Source organism: Mytilus trossulus, chromosome 13, assembly GCF_036588685.1.
Source record: "Mytilus trossulus isolate FHL-02 chromosome 13, PNRI_Mtr1.1.1.hap1, whole genome shotgun sequence".
Lineage (NCBI taxonomy): Eukaryota > Metazoa > Mollusca > Bivalvia > Mytilida > Mytilidae > Mytilus > Mytilus trossulus.
Genome location: NC_086385.1, coordinates 2,329,130 through 2,349,196, shown reverse-complemented (window position 1 = coordinate 2,349,196; position 20,067 = coordinate 2,329,130). Strand labels below are relative to the sequence as shown.

Sequence of the window (20,067 nt, the reverse complement as noted above, 5' to 3'; positions counted from 1 at the left end):
TTACAAAATAAGTTTGTTTATTTGTCATCAGTCCGTAAGATGCATCATCTCAGAGAAATAGACTTGTCCAAATGTGGACAGGTGGAATACATCAATTAAAGTACTGAATATTAACAAATCATTTGAAATTTTCTTGTTTCATAGGTAACAAAAAATATCGATCATTGGGATAAAAACCGGATTGCATGACAACTGATTAACCCCATATTGTCGTTTTTTCCAGTGGACGAGTCTATTATGTTTTTCGACACGTGTGTGGAAACTTATTTTTGTACGACGTTTTTATATATTTTTTCTTTATCAGTTTTTTATCATTATTCGCCAAGTTTTCTGTAATTGATTGAGAGCTACGCGAATCTGTTTGTCTTGTTTGTGAAATGACGATTTAATTTCGTCTTTGTCCGTGCAACCCCCCTATTTTACAGGAAATTATTAAACGATGTCATGCGATGTTCATGATCACTGATCAATAATATTTCATCGAACTTAATGTTAAGAAATGATGACAAAACAGCAGATAAGACAAACATTTTGTTAGTTAGGTGAAATATATATTTATTTTGCATATTTTTTTCTGTTTTGAAAGATATTTTTTTCTTTTTTTTTCCGACCGACCGACCCGACTTTTTTATGCGAAAAATCCGTAAACCAACAAATTAAAAAACCGTGGCCTTAGATTTGGCATATCAAAGAACCCCATTTATTCAATTTTTGATGAAATCAAACAAAGTTTAATTTTGGACCCCGATTTGGACCAACTTGAAAACTGGGCCGATAATCAAGAATCTAAGTACATTTTTAGATTCAGCATATCAAAGAACCCAACCGATTAATTTTTTGTCAAAATCAAACGAAGTTTAATTTTGGACCCTTTGGACCTTAATGTAGACCAATTTGAAAACGGTACCAAAAGTTAAGAATCTACATACACAGTTAGATTCGGCATATCAAAGAACCCCAATTATTCAATTTTGATGAAATCAAACAAAGTTTAATTTTGGACCTTTTGGGCCCCTTATTCCTAAACTGTTGGGACCAAAACTCCTAAAATCATTACCAACCTTCCTTTTATGGTCATAAACCTTGTGTTTAAATTTCATAGATTTCTATTTACTTATACTAAAGTTATGGTGCGAAAACCAAGAAAATGTTTATTTGGGTCCCTTTTTGGCCCCTTATTCCTAAACTGTTGGGACCTAAACTCCCAAAATCAATACCAACCTTCCTTTTGTGGTCATAAACATTGTGTTTAAATTTCATTATTTTCTATTTACTTAAACTAAAGTTAGTGTGCGAAAACCAAGAATATGCTTATTTGGGCCCTTTTTTGGCCCCTAATGCCTACACTGTTGAAACCAAAACTCCCAAAATCAATCCCAACCTTTCTTTTGTGGTCATAAACCTTGTGTCAAAATTTCATAGATTTCTATTAACTTAAACTAAAGTTATGGTGCGAAAACCAAGAAAATGCTTATTTGGGCCCTTTTTGGCCCCTAATTCCTAAAATGTTGGGACCAAAACTCCCAAAATAAATACCAACCTTCCTTTTGTGGTCATAAACCTTGTGATAAAATTTTATAGATTTATATTCACTTTTACTAAAGTTAAAGTGCGAAAACTAAAAGTATTCGGACGACGACGACGCCAACGTGATAGCAATATACGACGAAATTTTTTTTCAAAATTTGCGGTCGTATAATAAACTCATCATAGATACCAGGACTAAATTTAGTATATACACCAGATGCGCGTTTCGTCTACAAAAGACTCATCAGTGACACTCGAATCCAAAAAAGTTGAAAAGGCCAAATAAAGTACAAAGTTGAAGAGCATTGAGGACCAAAATTCCTAAAAGTTTTGCCAAATACAGCTAAGGTAATCTATGCCTGAGGTAGAAAGCCTTAGTATTTCAAAAAAATCAAAAATTTGTAAACAGTAAATTTATAAATATAACCATATCAATGACAATTCATGTCAGCACAAAAAGTACTTACTAATGTCCTTAAAAATTGTTAGGGTATCTGAAACAGGTGTAACAAAACATTTTTCCGAAGTGTTTTCTAATAAATGGTAATGTCGTATGAATGGTGAGAACCCCTTGGCTTAAAAGTAGGTCAATGAAAAACAAGTTAAGGTATTTTTATCTCCTCATACATTTGCTTCAAATCAAGGAATTTGCAACAAAAGCTGTTGTACTTGTATTTCCAAAGAAAAGAAGCTGGATTATGTATTTCTTTTATTTTTAGCTTCCTGAGCGCTGCAGTAGACTTCAATACTTTAAATTTCCTGTGATCCTTGTTGTAGAGTGGTAAGATAAATTAATTAATTTCCTCAAAATTCAATTAAAAAAAACAACAGCTAAATACTGCTGAACTAAAGGACAGCAAAAAAGTGCTTGTTCAAACCTAGGAGGTTAGCAAAAATAAAAGTCCTGTAATAACTTAACTTTTCTCAAAATTCAATTTAAAAAAACCCAGATAAATACTGAACTAAATGACAGCAAAAAAGTGCTTGTTCAAACCTAGGAGGTTAGCAAAAATAAAATCCTGTAATAACTAAACTTTTCTCAAAATTCTAATTTAAAAAAAACCAGCTAAATACATGCAAAAGTCAAGTTCAGGGCAGTTGATCTTAAATTACAAAAAAATATATCTAACACGTAAAGCTCATATACCATGTCCTGATTTGGCTAATGTAAGGTTCTGTTTCTGATGTAGTAAAATTTGTACTTTATAAACTGTTGGTTTTTTTTTTCGACTATGGAATTGTATATTATACAAATATAGCCTTTGTATGAGGTCGATACAAGGATATATTGACCTGAAAGAAGTATATTGACTTAGGACCAAGTCCGAGGTTGATATACTTCTTTGGGTCGATATTTCTTTAGTATTGACCTCATACAAAGGCTATATTTGTTATATTATTTTAATTTCCTACCATTAGTTGTTATTTCATTTACTTTTTTGTTTGTTTGGCATCTTATGTATTTGAGGATTTTTTTTCTTTTTGCTGTGCAATATGCCTTTTGCTATCCGCCGTTTTCTCTCTTCCTTCGAAAATATTGTTTATCATGTGACAATCCCTAAACGAATCAGATTTGTTAAAATATACGAATTAATAATATTGCATATCCGGTAGGTTACTTCTAGAAATTGAAACTGGATACAGCAGAAAACCTTCATCAATAATATGCAAGTTGCAAGAAAGATAAGGGCTATTGTTCTCTTGAACTGTTTCGGTCCGTATAAATGTTATACATCTTTGGCTTTGAGTGTTACTTACAAGGGTAAATCCAGAAAGGAGCTACAAATGCATGAAATTATTAAATATGCTGTTATCAATATTTCCTACCCCATCATGTATGTACCAGTTTATATAAATGTAGAGCACTGGCTATCTGATATACAGTGAATACATAAATACATAACAACTGATGGGCTTGCATGATAATTAATAATAGAGACTTAGTTAACTACAATTATGCATACCTCGAATATGTGGTGGAATATGATCTTCAACTTGCTTTTTTATTTCTTCTTTCAAGGTATCTGAAAAATAATTCGGTTATTCAAGTTGCAATAGATCACACTTTTTTTATTTTTATTGTATCTTTTCTGTCTTTAGTCCTAATTAAGCACACGTTTTAATAAGATTATCTTTGTTGTATAGATAAGAAGTTCTTTCTATGGACTATATTGATCTCCCTCTTCTTTAGTGTTTTATTATGTTTTTGTTTGTTTGTTATGTTTCATAATGTTTTCTAGCATTGTCTAGTGGTTTTTATTCATATAAATTGTTTTGTCAAAAATGAGGTCATTTGTTTTTTTGTTTGATTTCCCCCCCCCCCCCCCAACCTTTCATAGCTGACTATAGGGTGTGGCTTTCCTAGTTGTCATGGTTGTGGAATGTCATACAGTGACCTAATTATATTTGCTAAATTTTAATTATTTTGACTCAGTTGGTAGTTGTTGCCAATCATACCTCATCTTCTTATTTTATTCCTAAATTGAAAAACTGAAATTAATTGGTTTACAGTTAACGAATTTCATTTTCAACTTAAGATCAATTGTGGCTAAAATCTTAACAATAACAAATGTTTTACAATAATTTTTAACTTTTTAACAAAATTTTTAACAAATGAGTAAGTGCAATGAGGCTCTTTTATGTCCAATATTTCTTGCTAAACTGACAAGAAAGGATTAATTGACCAAAATTTCTATGAATCAAAGTTTAAAAAAGACCTCACAAAAACACACGTTTTGATTGTCAAGTGAGTTCAAGAATACACATTGACTATCAGAATAAATTAGGAATAACAAAATATGTCTTTATTATCAAGTGAAAATAAAATCTTAATTCACAGAAATATTTCTTAAGTTGTATGTGTAAAAGAGGGACGAAAGATACCAAAGGGACAGTCAAACTCATAAATCTAAAATAAACTGACAACGCCATGGCTAAAATTGAAAAAGACAAACAGAAAAACAATAGTACACATGACACAACATAGAAAACTAAAGAATAAACAACACGAACCCCACCAAAAACTAGGGGTGATCTCAGGTGTTCCGGAAGGGTAAGCAGATCCTGCTCCACATGCGGCACCCGTCGTGTTGCTTATGTGATTACAAATCCGGTAAATAGTCTAATTCGGTAGGTCAAATTCATGAAAGGAAAGGGGATTGTAGTTACGACGTAAGGAACATATCCGATATCATTTGTGAAATGGTTATTCCATAACGGTCAACCAAATCGTGATGGCGTCCGTAAAATTTACGAAGGGATGATTTTAACTTCACCATTTGGAACTCTTGATTTAACAGCTTCCTTGTGAGCAGTAACCCTCTATCAAGAAAATCATGATAGGAAATGCAAGCACGGGAATATCGTATCAATTGAGAGATATATACCCCGTATGCAGGTGCTGCTGGAATGTTGCTACTTAGAAATGGAAAGTTCACAACTGGAAAGCTGAAATCATCTCTTTTGTCGTAAAGTTTTGTTTTCAACCGACCCTCATTGTCAATTTCTAGATGTAAGTCAAGATATCAAGCCGACTTAACTGTATCTGTAGTATCCATTATCTCCAATTCGATGGGATAGATGCGATCCACATAGTCACCAAATTTTGAATTGTTTAGTGAAAGAACGTCATCTATATAGCGGAAAGTAGAGTTAAAGGATATTGCTAACTTCTTATCTTTCTTCCTAAGAAGTTCCTGCATGAAGTCAGCCTCATAATAATAAAGAAACAAGTCAGCAAGTAGAGGGGCACAGTTTGTTCCCATTGGGATGCCGACAGTCTGTTGAAAAACACGTCCTCTGAACGTAACAAATAATTTGTCAATCAAGAAATCAAGCATCTTGATAACATCTGTTTCAGAGAATTTTTTGTTTGAATCAGAGTGATTCTTTAGTAATGAAACCTTCTATCATTATGGGTAGACTTTACATAGATAAATTCAGCCGTATAAGAAAAGCAAAATGAGAATGTTAAATTAATGTATGCCTTTTTGTGCTTCTTTGTTACATTTGTTGTTTATGTAGAGATATTAAGATGATAACACAATATTGACTGTTGTACCCCTATTTTTTACCACATGGTAGATTGTGGTTTGTCATTATTTCGTCTTATCTTTTAATTACCAAACGTGACTTATTCCCGATTGTGACTGTTTTGCTGTATGTGAATTCGTATTACTATAAGACGTGTTTCTGTACTTGTTTATCCCAAATTCATGTATTTAGTTTATATGTTTAATGTTATATTTGTAATTCTCATCTTCTCATTTTGTCAAATGTGTTGACGTCTTTTTATTATATTTAGGTGTTACGGATAGAAAAATTAATCACCGCCTTTATTAATTATATTTAATTTTGTACGATTAATTACGTTTGAAGTTGGATTCATAACAAACTGGACATATATATATTACAGTTAATTGCTATTAATAAGTATTGCAATATGCATTTTGTTTTAATGAATTATCAGAATTTAGTTTTAATATAATCTTAAAGCAATCCTAATTCTAGCTCACTTTTAAATTATAGTTTTTCATAGTTATCAAAAGTACCAGGATTCATGTGTGACGTCATGCTGTTTCTAAATTTTATAAATTCAAATGTAGCATAATGTTTGCCTTTTCGCCATCGTATGTGACGTCATTTTTTTAATTGCGTCAACGCCTGGACTGATTCTGATGTGTCTATGCTGTATTGAACTTGGCATCATGTATTCGGGTTTAGTTTTCTGTAATAAGTTAATACTTGAGTTTCATTATGAATATATCTTTCACATTCATTTGTTAAAATTTACTGTTTGCAATAGCATGAATCGTTCTATATAATAGGGTTCTTATCCCGGGCATAATACAATGCCGTATTTAGTAAAACCTTTTCAACTTTTGATCTTCAGTGCTGTACAACTTTGTACTTTTTTCACTTTCGATCTTGTATATCTGGGCGTTATGTATTCGGGTTTAGTTTTCTGTAATTAGTTTTTACTTCAGTTTCATTATGTATATCTCTTTCATATTCATTTGTTAAAATTAACTGTTTGCAATAGTGTGAATTGTTTTATATAATATGAATGTTCTTATCCTGGGCATACAAACAATGCCGTATTTGGCAAAACCTTTTCAACTTTTGATCTTCAGTGCTGTACAATTTTGTATTTTTTTCGTCACTGGTGAGTCTCGTGTGGACTAGACGCGTTTTTGGCGTATTGAATTTTAAACCTGATGCTTTTTGTTATCTATTGATCATGCTTTTCTTTGTCTAATATGTTCTGCTTTTTATTTGTATTGTAGTCCTGTATTTTTTTGTTTTCATTTTAATGTTATATTTAACTGTGCCATTAAAGTGCGAGGTTTGGCATGCCTTAAAACCAGGTTTAACCCACCACTTTTATTTCCCTTTAAAAGTGTCCTGTACCAAGTCAGGAAGATGGCCATTGTTATAATATTGTTCGTTTCTGTGTGTGTGTTGCATTTTAACGTTGAGTCGTTTCTGTTTTCTCTTATTTTAACGTTGAGTCATTTCTGTTTTCTCTTATTTTTGAAATAAGACGTGGCACGGTACTTGTCTATCCCATATTCATGTATTTGGTTTTGATGTTATATTTGTTATTCTCGTGGTGTATTGTCTGTTGCTTGGTCCGTTTCTGTGTGCTGTTGCGTTTCGGTGTTGTGTCGTTGTTCTCCTCTTATATTTAATGCGTTTCCCTCGGTTTTGGTTTGTTGCCCCGATTTTGTTTTTTGTCCATGGATTTATGAGTTTTGAACAGCGGTATACTACTGTTGCCTTTATTTGACATTTTTACTCTTTGAGTATGTTTGTTTTGTTCATGCATCGTTGACAATTTAATGGAATTTGATGCGACTGTCATATAAGTGAGAGGTTTAGCTAGCTATAAAACCAGGTTCAATCCACCATTTTCTACATTAGAAAATGCCTGTACCAAGTCAGGAATATGACAGTTGTTACCCATTCGTTTGATGTGTTTGGACTTTTGATTTTGCCTTTTGATTTTTGATTTTCCTTTTTGAATTTTCCTCGGAGTTCGGTATTTTTGTGTTTTTACTTTTTACAAAGTAGGATTTATCCCTCCCTAAGACAAGATATTTGTATCTACGTTGGCCATTCTTTTTTATGAAGCAAAGTAATACCAACTCTTTTAATTTGTCTTTAAGTTTGGAATGTGGAATACTTGTGTAAAGAGTAGAGAAGTCAAATGTTTTAATACTGTTACAAGATGAAAGAGAGTTAGATTGTATGTACTCTAAAAGATCTTTGGAATTTTTAAGTATCCACATCTGATTCACGCCACCTCTAGAATAGGCAGTTTCACAATAACTTTGAAGCCCGTCTTTGATTGCTGATAAAATGGATGTTAATAATTTAGAAAGAGGTTTTGTGGAGCACTTGGAAGACCCAGCAATATACCGTTGTTTGTAAGGACACTTATGTAGTTTAGGTATCCAATACAGTGATAGAAGATCCAGTTCTTCATCTTTGGTTGAAGCGTTAAATCAATGTTAAATCATAATGCAGGGGTGGCTTTTAACACTCTTCATTGTTTACTCTATAAGAACTGTGCGGACTCCTTCATTACAACCAACTGCCCCAACACAGTTTACGGATATAGACTTCTTAAATCAACACTTTATCCCGAATTGATTGACGATTTAACCTGTCTGTGTCATAAGGTGGTACATAACACTACAGATTCTAATGCAACAACGTTTGTAACGTTCATTTTGATTGGATAACGTCACTTATTTACATGGCATCAATTGACAATTGATGCTATGGGGCGTACGCTAAGGTAATCTATTCCTGAGGTAGAAAAGCCTTAGTATTTAAAAAATTCAAAGTTTTGTTAACAGTTAATTTTAAATTATGAACATATACATATACCTAATTTCTTTTTCAGGCTGTCAACGTCTCTCTGTATTTCCTGAACAGTTTCAGATAAGTTCTCAAGTGCTGCTATTCTTTCTTCCTGTTTGGTGATATCAACTTGAATAAGACTGCACAATGACTGCACATCTTTTACAAAGTCTTCTTTTTCTTTCTTACTTTCTTTGGCAATGGTTTTGATTCGAGTGAATTGTAAATATAGAGATTGTTGTAATTTCTGTAATTCCTCTAAATATTGTTCAATACTTTCAACTCTTTCATACATTTGTACTTCACTAGTATCCAGTCGTTCGGATAACTTATCAACATTTTCTTTACATTCTTTAAATTCTTTTTCAAAACTATCTTCTTTAGTTTTCATACTTTCATCAAGAGTTTCTGTTATCTGTTTTAGTTGCTTCTTTTCTTGTACATCTTTTTCAATATGTGAAGAAATGTGTTTCAACTCCTCTTCAAAATAAGAAACTTTCGTGACAAGTTGTATTTGGGTTGACAACATTTGTACCATCGAGTTATCCAGCATCTTCGTTTTTGCATCTTTCAAACTCGCAGCAGTAGCAAGTGAATTATCAAGACCCGTAATGGCCTGAAAAAAAGAATGATCTACAACTAAATTGTATCATGATTATATACATATGTATCGATATTGAGTTCATTGCTTCAAACATATAATATAATTGTCAAACGATTTTTATTGTGGAGCAGGATCTGCTTACCCTTCCGGAGCACCTGAGATCATCCCTAGTTTTTGGTGGGGTTCGTGTTGTTTATTCTTTAGTTTTCTATGTTGTGTCATGTGAACTATTGTTTTTCTGTTTGTCTTTTTCATTTTTAGCCATGGCGTTGTCAGTTTGTTTTAGATTTACGAGTTTGACTGTCCCTTTGGTATCTTTCGTCCCTCTTTTATTCAAGGGCAATAATCCCTTTCAGTGTCATCAAGTTGTTTTGGTCCCATTAAAACTTATGCGGATTCTAAATTGCTGATCGCTTTTGCTTCTTACATTTTCAACTTAACCCTTTAAGATTATCATGACTGCAGGCAAACACACGGTCAGGAATATGACAGTTGAAAAGGTCTTAACTTATCAGAAGGATACAAAGCACAAATACATCGATCAAAAACACGACCTTTTGCAATGCCACAATACAGTTATCGACATATTATAAAGCCAGGCATATGCATATGTATTTAAAATAACCCTGCTTCTCGAGTGCCACATATGCTCTTAGTTTTATTTGTTTTACAGTAGTCAGATAAAAATACCTGTTCTAATTCACTCCAGATTCTCACAAAGTCTGCATTAGGTAATGTACCATCCTTTGAATGTGACACAAGAAAGTTTTTATAATATTTCAAGCGTGCAATGTTTGCTCCGTCGCTATTGTCATGAGAAGGAGGTAAATCATCAAATCCAGTTGGAGGTTCTGTCACCAATGGAGGTATGTTACGTAGTAGACAAACGATTAATGTCAAGTCTAAATCTGCTGAAGTAACTGTTGTTGATCCTGTAAAAGAAATGTATAACAATTTAAACGATAGCTATATTTGATTTATACATGAGCAATATGCAGGAAGAAGCATCATTTTCGATTCTACATGTGCTAAGGTAACCGTCAGTGAGACTGTAATAAAAAAATATATGTAAATGACTATGGACAGATATGTTAGTGTTTTGTAACTGTTGTTTGTCTTTTCGATTTATACATGGCGTGCCAGTTTGTTTTGTGACATAATAGTTTCTTAAGTATCTTCGTCCCTTTTTTTTACGATGCAATCACTACATTGGATATATCTCTTATTCATCCATCAACAGTAAGTACCGTAATTACATCTGTAGCCTTTTTTAAGGTTATTTTTTTTTTATATTTGCAGTTGACTGATGAAAAAGAAATCGTAATTTATTGGCTATTGCACGTTGTAAACCTGTCTGAGTTCAAACACTGTAATTGAAAATACTAGGACCTTATATTCCGTTATAAGAGCTAGCTTCTTTGTATATTTTGCATGCATATCAGTGACGTTCTTAAAACGTACAAGTTATATAAATGACTTGTAGTAACCACACAAACGTCAACTAACGAAATGTCATTCTTTATCTAATAGAACTATTACACTGTTAATATTAGCTTATTGATGCTTCAAATCTGATAATGCCGATAGTAGTAGTGCGTTTAGATATTTTTTATTAAGATTGATTGATTGTTGTTTGCTTTACGCCGCATTGGCAATTTTTATTAAGCAATACATGATTGATTTTAACAGAAAACAATTGAATACTTTATTTCTGTAATCCATTATGTATACACGAGTCCAATGGGATTAGATCTCATGTACAATAAACGAACAATACATGTATATATATATGCAATGCAAATACATTTAAATACACATTTAATCATGTTTAATAAGTGTTCTGTCTTTTAAGTCAAGTTTAAATGCTAAACCGTATGTTTTTTATAGTGCTAGAACAATTTTGTGCTGTACCTTTCAAGGTATTTGTTCTTTGAACGACTCGTCACTCAAATTAGTTACTTTTCTTGTCAACTAATAAATAACAAAACACCGAAATTAGATTGATGCGCAAAATGCATCTTCGGAATTCATCGTTAGCTCCATTTTTTACAATGACTTATGAAGTAGAAACAAAATTGTAAATTTCAATAATTCAACAGAGTCATAAAACTTATTTATATGATCAATTTGCTCAATTTGTATTAGGACAGTACCTAAATATCAAAAGGTAAAAATCAATATGCACTTTTATATCCAAAAATGCAACGGCCAATTAACAAATTATAAGTAATAGACAATTACAAGATTTTTAAATGCTTTTTTCATGATAGTTAAGTAACAACAGTTCACCTTTTGTCAGTAATCTGAAGTTTTAACTTGTCGCTGGACATTTCCAAGGAACAACACCGAAGTTTTACGTTAATTTTTCTCGGAAACGTTTTTTCAAACAGTTACTGATTTCTTTTTGGTAACAACATTTTAGAGAAATATTCTACTTTTTCACTTAACTTCTGAAAATCTGAAAAAAATTGTTATGTTGAATTGGCATCCGAAATTTCTAAAATAAAAATCATAGCCCTCCTCTAAAACAAGACGATCGGTTAGACAAATCATATTCAAATACTTTAAGTCGCTGCAAAAATCAAAGAAACAAAATAGACCTTTGGTGTGTATGTTGAAACAACAACGCCTAGAATAATGATTACATCAGTCCATCATACTTATCATTACAAATCCCTTTAGTCTTGGTTAACTGCGTTTTACTGAACATTTAGCCATCTGTTTATCTTGTAAGGCCAAATAAAGAGGTATGTGTGGTTCCAGTTACATCTGAAAAAAAGTTAGGGTAGGTAGGTAGGGATTTTCTTTTAGGGTAGGTAGGTAGGGATTTTTTTTTATTTTAAGTTTTTTTTTTACATTGAGTCTATGCATATATTGGAGCAACATTCTGACTTTAACAGTGCTTAATGAAAAATGCCAATAAAATCTTCAGGGTAGGCTATTTTTAAGCTGAAAAAGTAGGGACGGTAGGCTTACTGGAACCACACATATATTTTTATTTGGCCTAACTGGAAAATAGAAATGTTCATTCCTTGCTTGAAACCAAGTGATTGAAAACTTTTATGAAGTTGTCTGGTGGAGAAAACATAATATGTCATGGTCGAAATGGCATGATGTAGGCTACATAAAACTGACATTAGTTGATTACTCGTTTTCACCTAGAAACTAACCTGGAGGAGGATACAGAGTATTCCATTGTCCCTGATAGAGAACTCGTTTCTTCCTAGTAGGGGGAATATACAGATCTTTCAATATAGCCTTGTTTCCTGGTATATTCAAATCAGCTGATAAACTTGGATGTAACTTATCAAAGAAATTTGTAAGTGCTCCAGTGGCTACTCTGTAGTGTAGATACACAATACGAAGAAAGTTTTCCTCCTCTTTTGACACCATGTTGTTCAATATTCAAAAATCTAAAATACAAACAATTTCAAATACAGACAATGAAAAAAAAAGCAAGTGAACGTACAATGAACACAACAAAAGATCTATGGCACAATGTTATAAAAAATTTTAAAAAAACAAGGGGGAGATGTAAAGCAATTCATCTTGAGTAAAAAAAGTAAACATTGCATTTTATTGCTGATTCATATTGGAAAAGAGAAAACAAAAATGCTGAAGACAAAACAAAAGGCTTTGTCAATGTAAATTTTATTCAAACAATGGTGTGATATTACCTTTACTAATAAGTATTTGAAGGTTGCATGGTTGAGTTTAAACGGATCACATTGCTTTTTTTGCGCTATTAGTACATTATTACTATTACCATAACATTGAGGATGTGAAATACCGCCAACTTTACTAACCAAATGTTTGTATCTCTAAAAGAATTAATTAATATATTTAGCTATATATATTATGATAACCAACTCCCTGACTTAATAATTTACCAGTGTCAGTGTTTTTGCTTTTTCTAGAATAATATGAATCAGCATAAAGATGCGATCTTTTTTTTAACTCACGTTTATTGTTTTACACTGCATTAACTCTAAGATTTTTTTTTTTATATTTATTGTTTAAATTACAATCATAATTAGATACTTAAAATTTAAGAGGAAATGATTAAGTTCAATAAATTTAAAATCAACCATATACTTTTGTGGAGAGTTGTCTCAGTGGCAATTATACCACATTTTTTGTGTGTGTACATAAACGTGTAATGAAATGCCATCCAAGATAGCAACAAAGCGTTGTTTAAGTGTTGTATCATTTTTGCATCCAATTATGATTTAACTGCATAAAGCAATGTAAAATTTAACAAAACTGGACACAATGCTATCATTTCATTTACCAAATATGTTATCTTATCTTATGGAACATATCAAATCTCAAACTTAACCTTCACCGATGAACCATAAAAATGAGGTCAAGGTTATATGAACCCTGTTAGATGGAACTGGGACCCAATTATTTGCCCCATTGGAACGCATTTAAATCATAGTAAATACATAGGGTCCTGTTCAATAAATAATTTTGATAGCCACCTTGGGACTTCTGGTTCATGTTAGGCATTCATTTTGAAGTGTCTAAGTATAATCTCAGTACCTCATGACCGGCATTCCGTTGCAAAATTTTGTTTTTATTGACAACAGGGTCTGTAAGTCTGTCTACTTCCAGGGAAAAATAAAGACTAGAATTTAGGCAATTTACTCTATGTACTGACGCCAGATTACATTTAAATAAATCAAATTTTTTACAGAAATTCAAACTAGAAAGCCTACCCTTTCAAATAAATCTACATTCAGTTACAGAACTAGTGAAATAATAACACTACACAATTTATAACAACAGTTATATATTTTTTTTAAGAACTACATTCATGGGTACCGGACTGGTTGCCCTAACTGGGATCCTATTCCAGATAGACATGTACACTTTGCAAAAATTTTATTCACACAATTTTACATATCTTATATGTATAGTATTTGATAAACTGACAAAATTATGAAAAACTTAATGTCAGACCAATGAACTGCAAAATGTGGACAATGTCATTAGCACTCTACAAGACAGATATTTACACCCTACCATTGTTCTACACACAAAATATAAATTGCTAAGAATATCTTAGAAAAAGACTACCTAACAAGAATGTGATATTGTCGAATGAACAATGAAAATGAAATGAAGGTCAGATGACACCTGCCACTTGGACAAAGGATGATTTGGATCGAGGGATGATACCAAGGCCAATATGGAAAAGACATGATATAATCTATTTGTCTATATATTTAAGTTCTGCAAATATAGAAAAAAGGTCAATTATAACAATTGAATGAAACATAATAGGTTAAATCATAACACAATTATCACCAAATTTTTATCACATTTACAAATTTATTTTTTGTCATTTACAACAAAAACATTTATTGTAACATTGCCATGTATTTTAGAATAAGGTAATACCCTAAAGGATAGAATTTGGCATAACTGGGGCCAAATCAATAACAGTTGATTGTGTATTATTATTTGTGGCCATCTTTGGAAAGTTCAGCAATGAAGAATCTTGCCAGATACATATTCATTTCCTACATTGAGATATCCTCTGGATGATGGAGTTAATTGTTTCCAGTACTTTGTAACCACTCCTTTAGAATTTGAATGTCACTTTCATTTTTTGTTTTCGTGTAAGCGTTTTTCATTTGCTCTCCAAAGTCTGCCGTATCGCATCCTTCACTGCAATGAAACGAGTACAGCCATTTTTCGCCTTTTTCATTAAGAATGCAACGATGGCACATCATTTGGAATCAGGGCACAATAACCAAAGACACTTTATTTGTTCAGGACAGCAATATAAGAACAACACTTTAGAGTAAATTGTACATGTCTGTCTGGCAGGGTTCATATAACCTTGTTTTGTTAAATTTTACATTGCTACATGTATTTAAATCATAACCAGATGCACAAATGAATTATTTTGTTCATTATTTTAAAATTCCAACATTTAAACAAGGTATGCAACCCTCAACAATGCAGGCCTTTTTGACGTCATTTACCAGATAGAGAGCATTGCCTGTATCCAAGCGTTATGAAGCTTGTGAGTGATAATCATTGTGCAAGATAAACTAGAAATAACAGATATAGGAAGATGTGGTGAGAGTGCCAATGAGACAACTCTCCATCCAAATTACAATTTATAAAAGTAAACCATTAAAGGTCAATGTACGGCCTTCAACACGGAGCCTTGGCTCACACCGAAAAGCAAGCTATAAAGAGCCCCAAACGTACTAGTGTAAAACCATTCAAACTGGAAAACCAATGGCCTTATCTATATATAAAAAAACGAAAAACAAGAAACATGTATAAATTACATAAACAAACAACAACTACTGTACATCAGATTCCTGACTTAGGACAGGTGCAAACATTTACAGGGAGATGAAACGTTTTAATGGTACCAAACCTTCTCCTTTAAAAATAATAAGATTTAATCATTAAGCATTAAATCAATTTAATAAATTAAGATTATCGTCTGCTAAACTAGAGTTATCTTTTCTTTAATTTTGAAGGACTTGAGCGTCTTTTATTTACCTACATAATTTCGTAAGCGGTTTTCCCGCTTTTATTTGGTATAAAATTGCATGCTTTTCGTGATTTGTTCATTGCGTGATTTCAACCGAAGGAACACAAAATGGATAGGCTGATTCAGACATAAGATAAGTTCATATGTTTTAGTGATAAATAGACATAGTTGTTGCAGTTGAATTTTCCGAATGATTTTATTTCTGTAATTTGTAAAGAATAATTCTATTTTATTTGAAAGTTGTTCTTGCCAAAAGTTTGATTCTAATGTATCGCTTACTTGGATAGCATTTATCTGATTAGACTATTATTTAATAGTTACATTTGTGCACACATATATTAATCATTGAATAGCATTAAATTTAAAATGCTTTAATATAGGTGATATATTTGTTTTGATTGTAATGTTATTCTTTAAACAGGTAATTACATGTGTGTAGTGTAAGCCGTTTAACATTTACATGCCCGCTAATGTTTAATTTGTTACACGTACATCTTTTATAAGTTTTTTGATTTGCGGATAATTAAATAAGCTTGGTAATTCAACTTATCGTTTATATCGACGTTATATTTGGTTTGAAGGAACATTGCACTTGTTTTAATTGTGTTTTGTTACCAACTTCAGTTGTTTAATGCATTCAAATGTATATTAATTTTATTTAAGACAACGTAGTGGGTTATATGTGGTATTTTATTTATCTAACTTGAATGATAGAATAAGAAGTTGAATTTATATTTTGAAAGATGAATGAGCTTTCAAGACTTGATGTATGTAGCTAATCTGTTTTAATAATTATAATAGTTTATAACAATGCCAAGAGGTAGAGGCAGGCGTCGTCGGCAGGACACGGTTAGAGACTTCGTCTTAGAATGGCTCCCATTTAGGAATGAGAAAATGCGTCCCAAAATTGATGTTGATGAAGATGCCCCTGTAGTAAGAAGACGTAGGGTTGATGAACCTCAACTAGTTGCCTTGCAACCAGATGTGAATTCAAGAGATTGAACCTGAATTAGCTGCCTTAGGTGAGGTTATTGAAGTTTCTAATGAACCTCTATGTTGCCCGGTTTTAATGAGGTTGTTATATTGATAACTCAAAAGCTTAAGGAAAAAAAAAATTGGCATTGAATATATTGATTTGTCCCTTATGCATCAAAACAATTTCAACAGTCAAACAAAATGAAAACACCATTGGAATTAATGACGGTATGCTGGTTATACAAAACAAAGTTGAAAAACCATACTGTTAATTATGTTGAGGATTGGACTGATGGTTGTATTGCTTATGTCCAGGTCCTTATTGAAAAGTATCCGGGAAAAGCAAGTGAACTTTTCTCATATATGTCAATCATAAGCGGTGCAGCGGCTGATCATCCTGTCGAAAAATGGTATTCTTATGACAAATAATTTCGTTTGAGTTGTATCAAGGGATCATACTAAAAAATGATGATCCATAGATTTTTATTTATTTTTTGTTGTTGTGTATTTTAACTAACAATACTCAAAAACAACAGCAGGCTAATGTTGGATATAAATGCTGTGATTTTAATTTTAAAGGTTTTCCCAATAAACGCAGTTGCCAATACAGGCATGCATGTCTCAAATGTGGTTTTAATCATCCTGCTTTACGCTGTCGTTGCTTTATGGACTATGAATGTTATACTGGTCCATCTAGGTTTAAGAGAAATAACATTTCACGTTTTGTTAACAACTCTGCTAATAGACAACTAAAAAGGAGGTTTTAAGCAAAGATAATTTATAATTTTTCAGAACTATATCCAGACCAGTTTAATATTTGGGCCCTATGACCATCTCTGGTTAATGTAAATGAACTCTCTAAGCTTCTGGAACTATATCATGATAAGCAAAGCGCTGTTGAACTTTTGAATGGATTTAAATATGGTTTTAAAATTCATTAGTTTTACACGTTCATGTGAATTGTGAATATAGAAATTTGTTGTCTGTTTTGAAAAACCCTTTTGTAGCTCAAAAGAAGTGGAATAATGAGATATCATTAGGTCGATAGGCAGGCCCGTTCAAAAATAAACCTATTTCAAATCTTCGGTGCTCTCCAATTGGTTTAGTTCCTAAGAAAACTGGTGGACTTAGATTGATAACTTATTTTTCTTACTTTCAAATGAAAGTATCAATGATTTTATTGATACTCAGTTTATCAACGTCCTTATTCATCATTTGTCAATGCAGTCAAAATTGTAAAACAAATGGAGAATTCGGCTTTAATGGCAAAAAGGAATATTAAATCGGCATTTCCTGTACTTATATGTTATCCTGGTGGTTTTGATTTACTGGGCATCTGAAACTAAATGGTCTTTACTATATCCAAAAAATAATGCCCATGGGATGTTCTATTAGTTGTGCTACATTTAAAATTTTTTCAACCTTTTGCATTGGTCAGTTAAAAAAAAAACGCATTCTGAAATTTGGATCATTATCTTGATGATTTTATATTTATTGGAGAAGCTCATAAATATGACTGTCTCTGTCTTATGACTGCATTTTCAAAAGTTTGATCAAACTTGGATGTTCCTATAGCAAAAGAAAAGCAACTCTGAAAGAAGTGCGTCTTTAACAGGTTCATTGGCTTTTTGTGCAAAGGCTCTTCCCTCCAGAAGGGCATTTATGAGGCATCTATATGGCTCTTTTAAAAATGTTAAAATATTTCATCATTTTATAAGATTGACCAAAGGAATACGAGATGATTTGCATATGTGGCAATATGTTTATAAAGAATTTAATGGCTAAACATATATCCAAGATTTGAATTGGGTTTCAAATGCTGATTTACATTTGTATACTGACAGTGCAGGTGGTCATTCACGGGTTTGTGCAGCTTATTTAAATGGACCATGGGCAATATTACAATGGCCATAATTGGGGCAAAGTTTTATTAAGTGACATTACTTAATTCGAAATTATACCTATTGCTTTGGCCATCTTTTTATGGAGAGAAAGGTTTACGAATAAGAATATAATTTTTCATTGTGATAATATGGCTGTTGTTACAATTTTAAAATCAAAATCTTCAAAAAATTACAGGGTTATGTTTTTTGTTAAGAAAAATAGTTTTGTGGACATTATTATTCAATTTTTAATTTAAAGCGTTGCATATTTTTTCAAAAACAATTTTATTGCTGATGCTTTATCTCGTGGACAGATGAAGTTCAGAGAAGTAACGCGCAATGCCGACCGGACGCCACAAACTATTCAACATGAGTTCTTAGATCTTTTGTTATACAAGCTTCAAAATTGTTGAATTATTCAATTTCTCGAAGTACCAGAAATGTTTATAAAAATGCATTGCATTCGTTCAATATGTTCAGGATGGAATATTCTATTCCCCTTAGTTGGCCACCAAGTAACAGACAAATTATTGGTTACATTGGTTTTTTGTCATTGAATCATTATTCAGCGTTACAATTAGATCATATATATCTGGAATAAGTTACAAATTGAAAATTCAAGGGAATGAAGATTTAACTAAATCTTTTATCATTCAGAAACTTTTGGATGGTTGTGATAGACTTTACATTTCTTAAGATCTTCGGGCACCTTTGACTATTGATATTGATTAGATTAAATGTGGCTTTGAGGCACGTGTGCTCTTCTTATTATGAAACAATATTGTTTCAAACAGCATTTAACTTAGCTTGCTGCATTTTTACGTGTGAGTGCATTTGTCATTACAACGAATGTTATACAAGAGCATGTTTTACATAGGCGGGATGTTTATATTGACCATCTTCAATTAGCTGTTTATTACGATATATTTTTTTTTCAAAACGGATCAAAATGGGAGATCCACTACTTTAGTTGTAAAAAATAAATAAAAATGAATCAAATGAGATTTGTCCTCCACAAAGTTTGAAAGCCTTTTTGCGAATAAGACCTGGATATGATGATCCTCATTTTTGCCATATAAATGGGAAATAATTGACAAGATTTCAGTTTCAGACTGTTTTAAACAAAGTGGGTTAGATCTTACCTACACAAAGTTGGGGGCAAGGCTATTAAACATACTGATTTTGATGATATCCACCCAACTCTTTTCGCTGATCATGGCGAATCTGTCATATATTGGCAGTGACATTTTTATTAATGATATTCAGTCAGCATTAGAGTTGTTTATTAAGATCCAAACAGATTTTGATATCCAAATGAATTTTAACCTATTTAAAGTTGCAAGCCATCGTGCATGGACACATGAACTTGTATGTCAGTTGAATAATTTATTTCATTTGATTTGTTAAACGCATGCATCAAGTTGAACAGCTCTATTGAATATACAACAGTTTTGTTGTTAGTTGTAAATACAAGGTTAAAACTCTTATTTTTGTTGTGCACGTTGTTTATATTTGTACTGTTGTATAGTGAAGTTGATTACTTCGTTGATCTTTTGTTAAATAAAGTTGATAACTTCGTTGATCTTTTGTATAGTTAAGTTTTTTACTTCGTTGATCTGTGGTATAGTATGGTTGATTACTTCGTTGATCTGTTGTATAGTAAAGTTGATTACTTCGTTGATCTGTTG

General features: G+C 32.1%; 1 protein-coding gene across 2 annotated transcripts in view; it reads right to left on the bottom strand.

Moving 5' to 3' along the window:
* The window catches only part of LOC134695444 (uncharacterized), a 41,471-nt gene that overhangs the window by 8,494 nt on the left and 12,910 nt on the right, over window positions 1–20,067 (bottom strand). For both annotated transcript variants that reach the window (XM_063556696.1, XM_063556697.1), the window contains exons 3-6: window positions 12,169–12,411; window positions 9,689–9,930; window positions 8,422–9,010; window positions 3,492–3,551 (exon numbers count right to left, since the gene is read on the bottom strand). In XM_063556696.1, coding sequence (XP_063412766.1) covers window positions 3,492–3,551; window positions 8,422–9,010; window positions 9,689–9,930; window positions 12,169–12,391 — 1,114 coding nt within the window. In that variant the 5' untranslated portion in view covers window positions 12,392–12,411. The remainder of the gene's footprint in view (window positions 1–3,491; window positions 3,552–8,421; window positions 9,011–9,688; window positions 9,931–12,168; window positions 12,412–20,067) is intronic.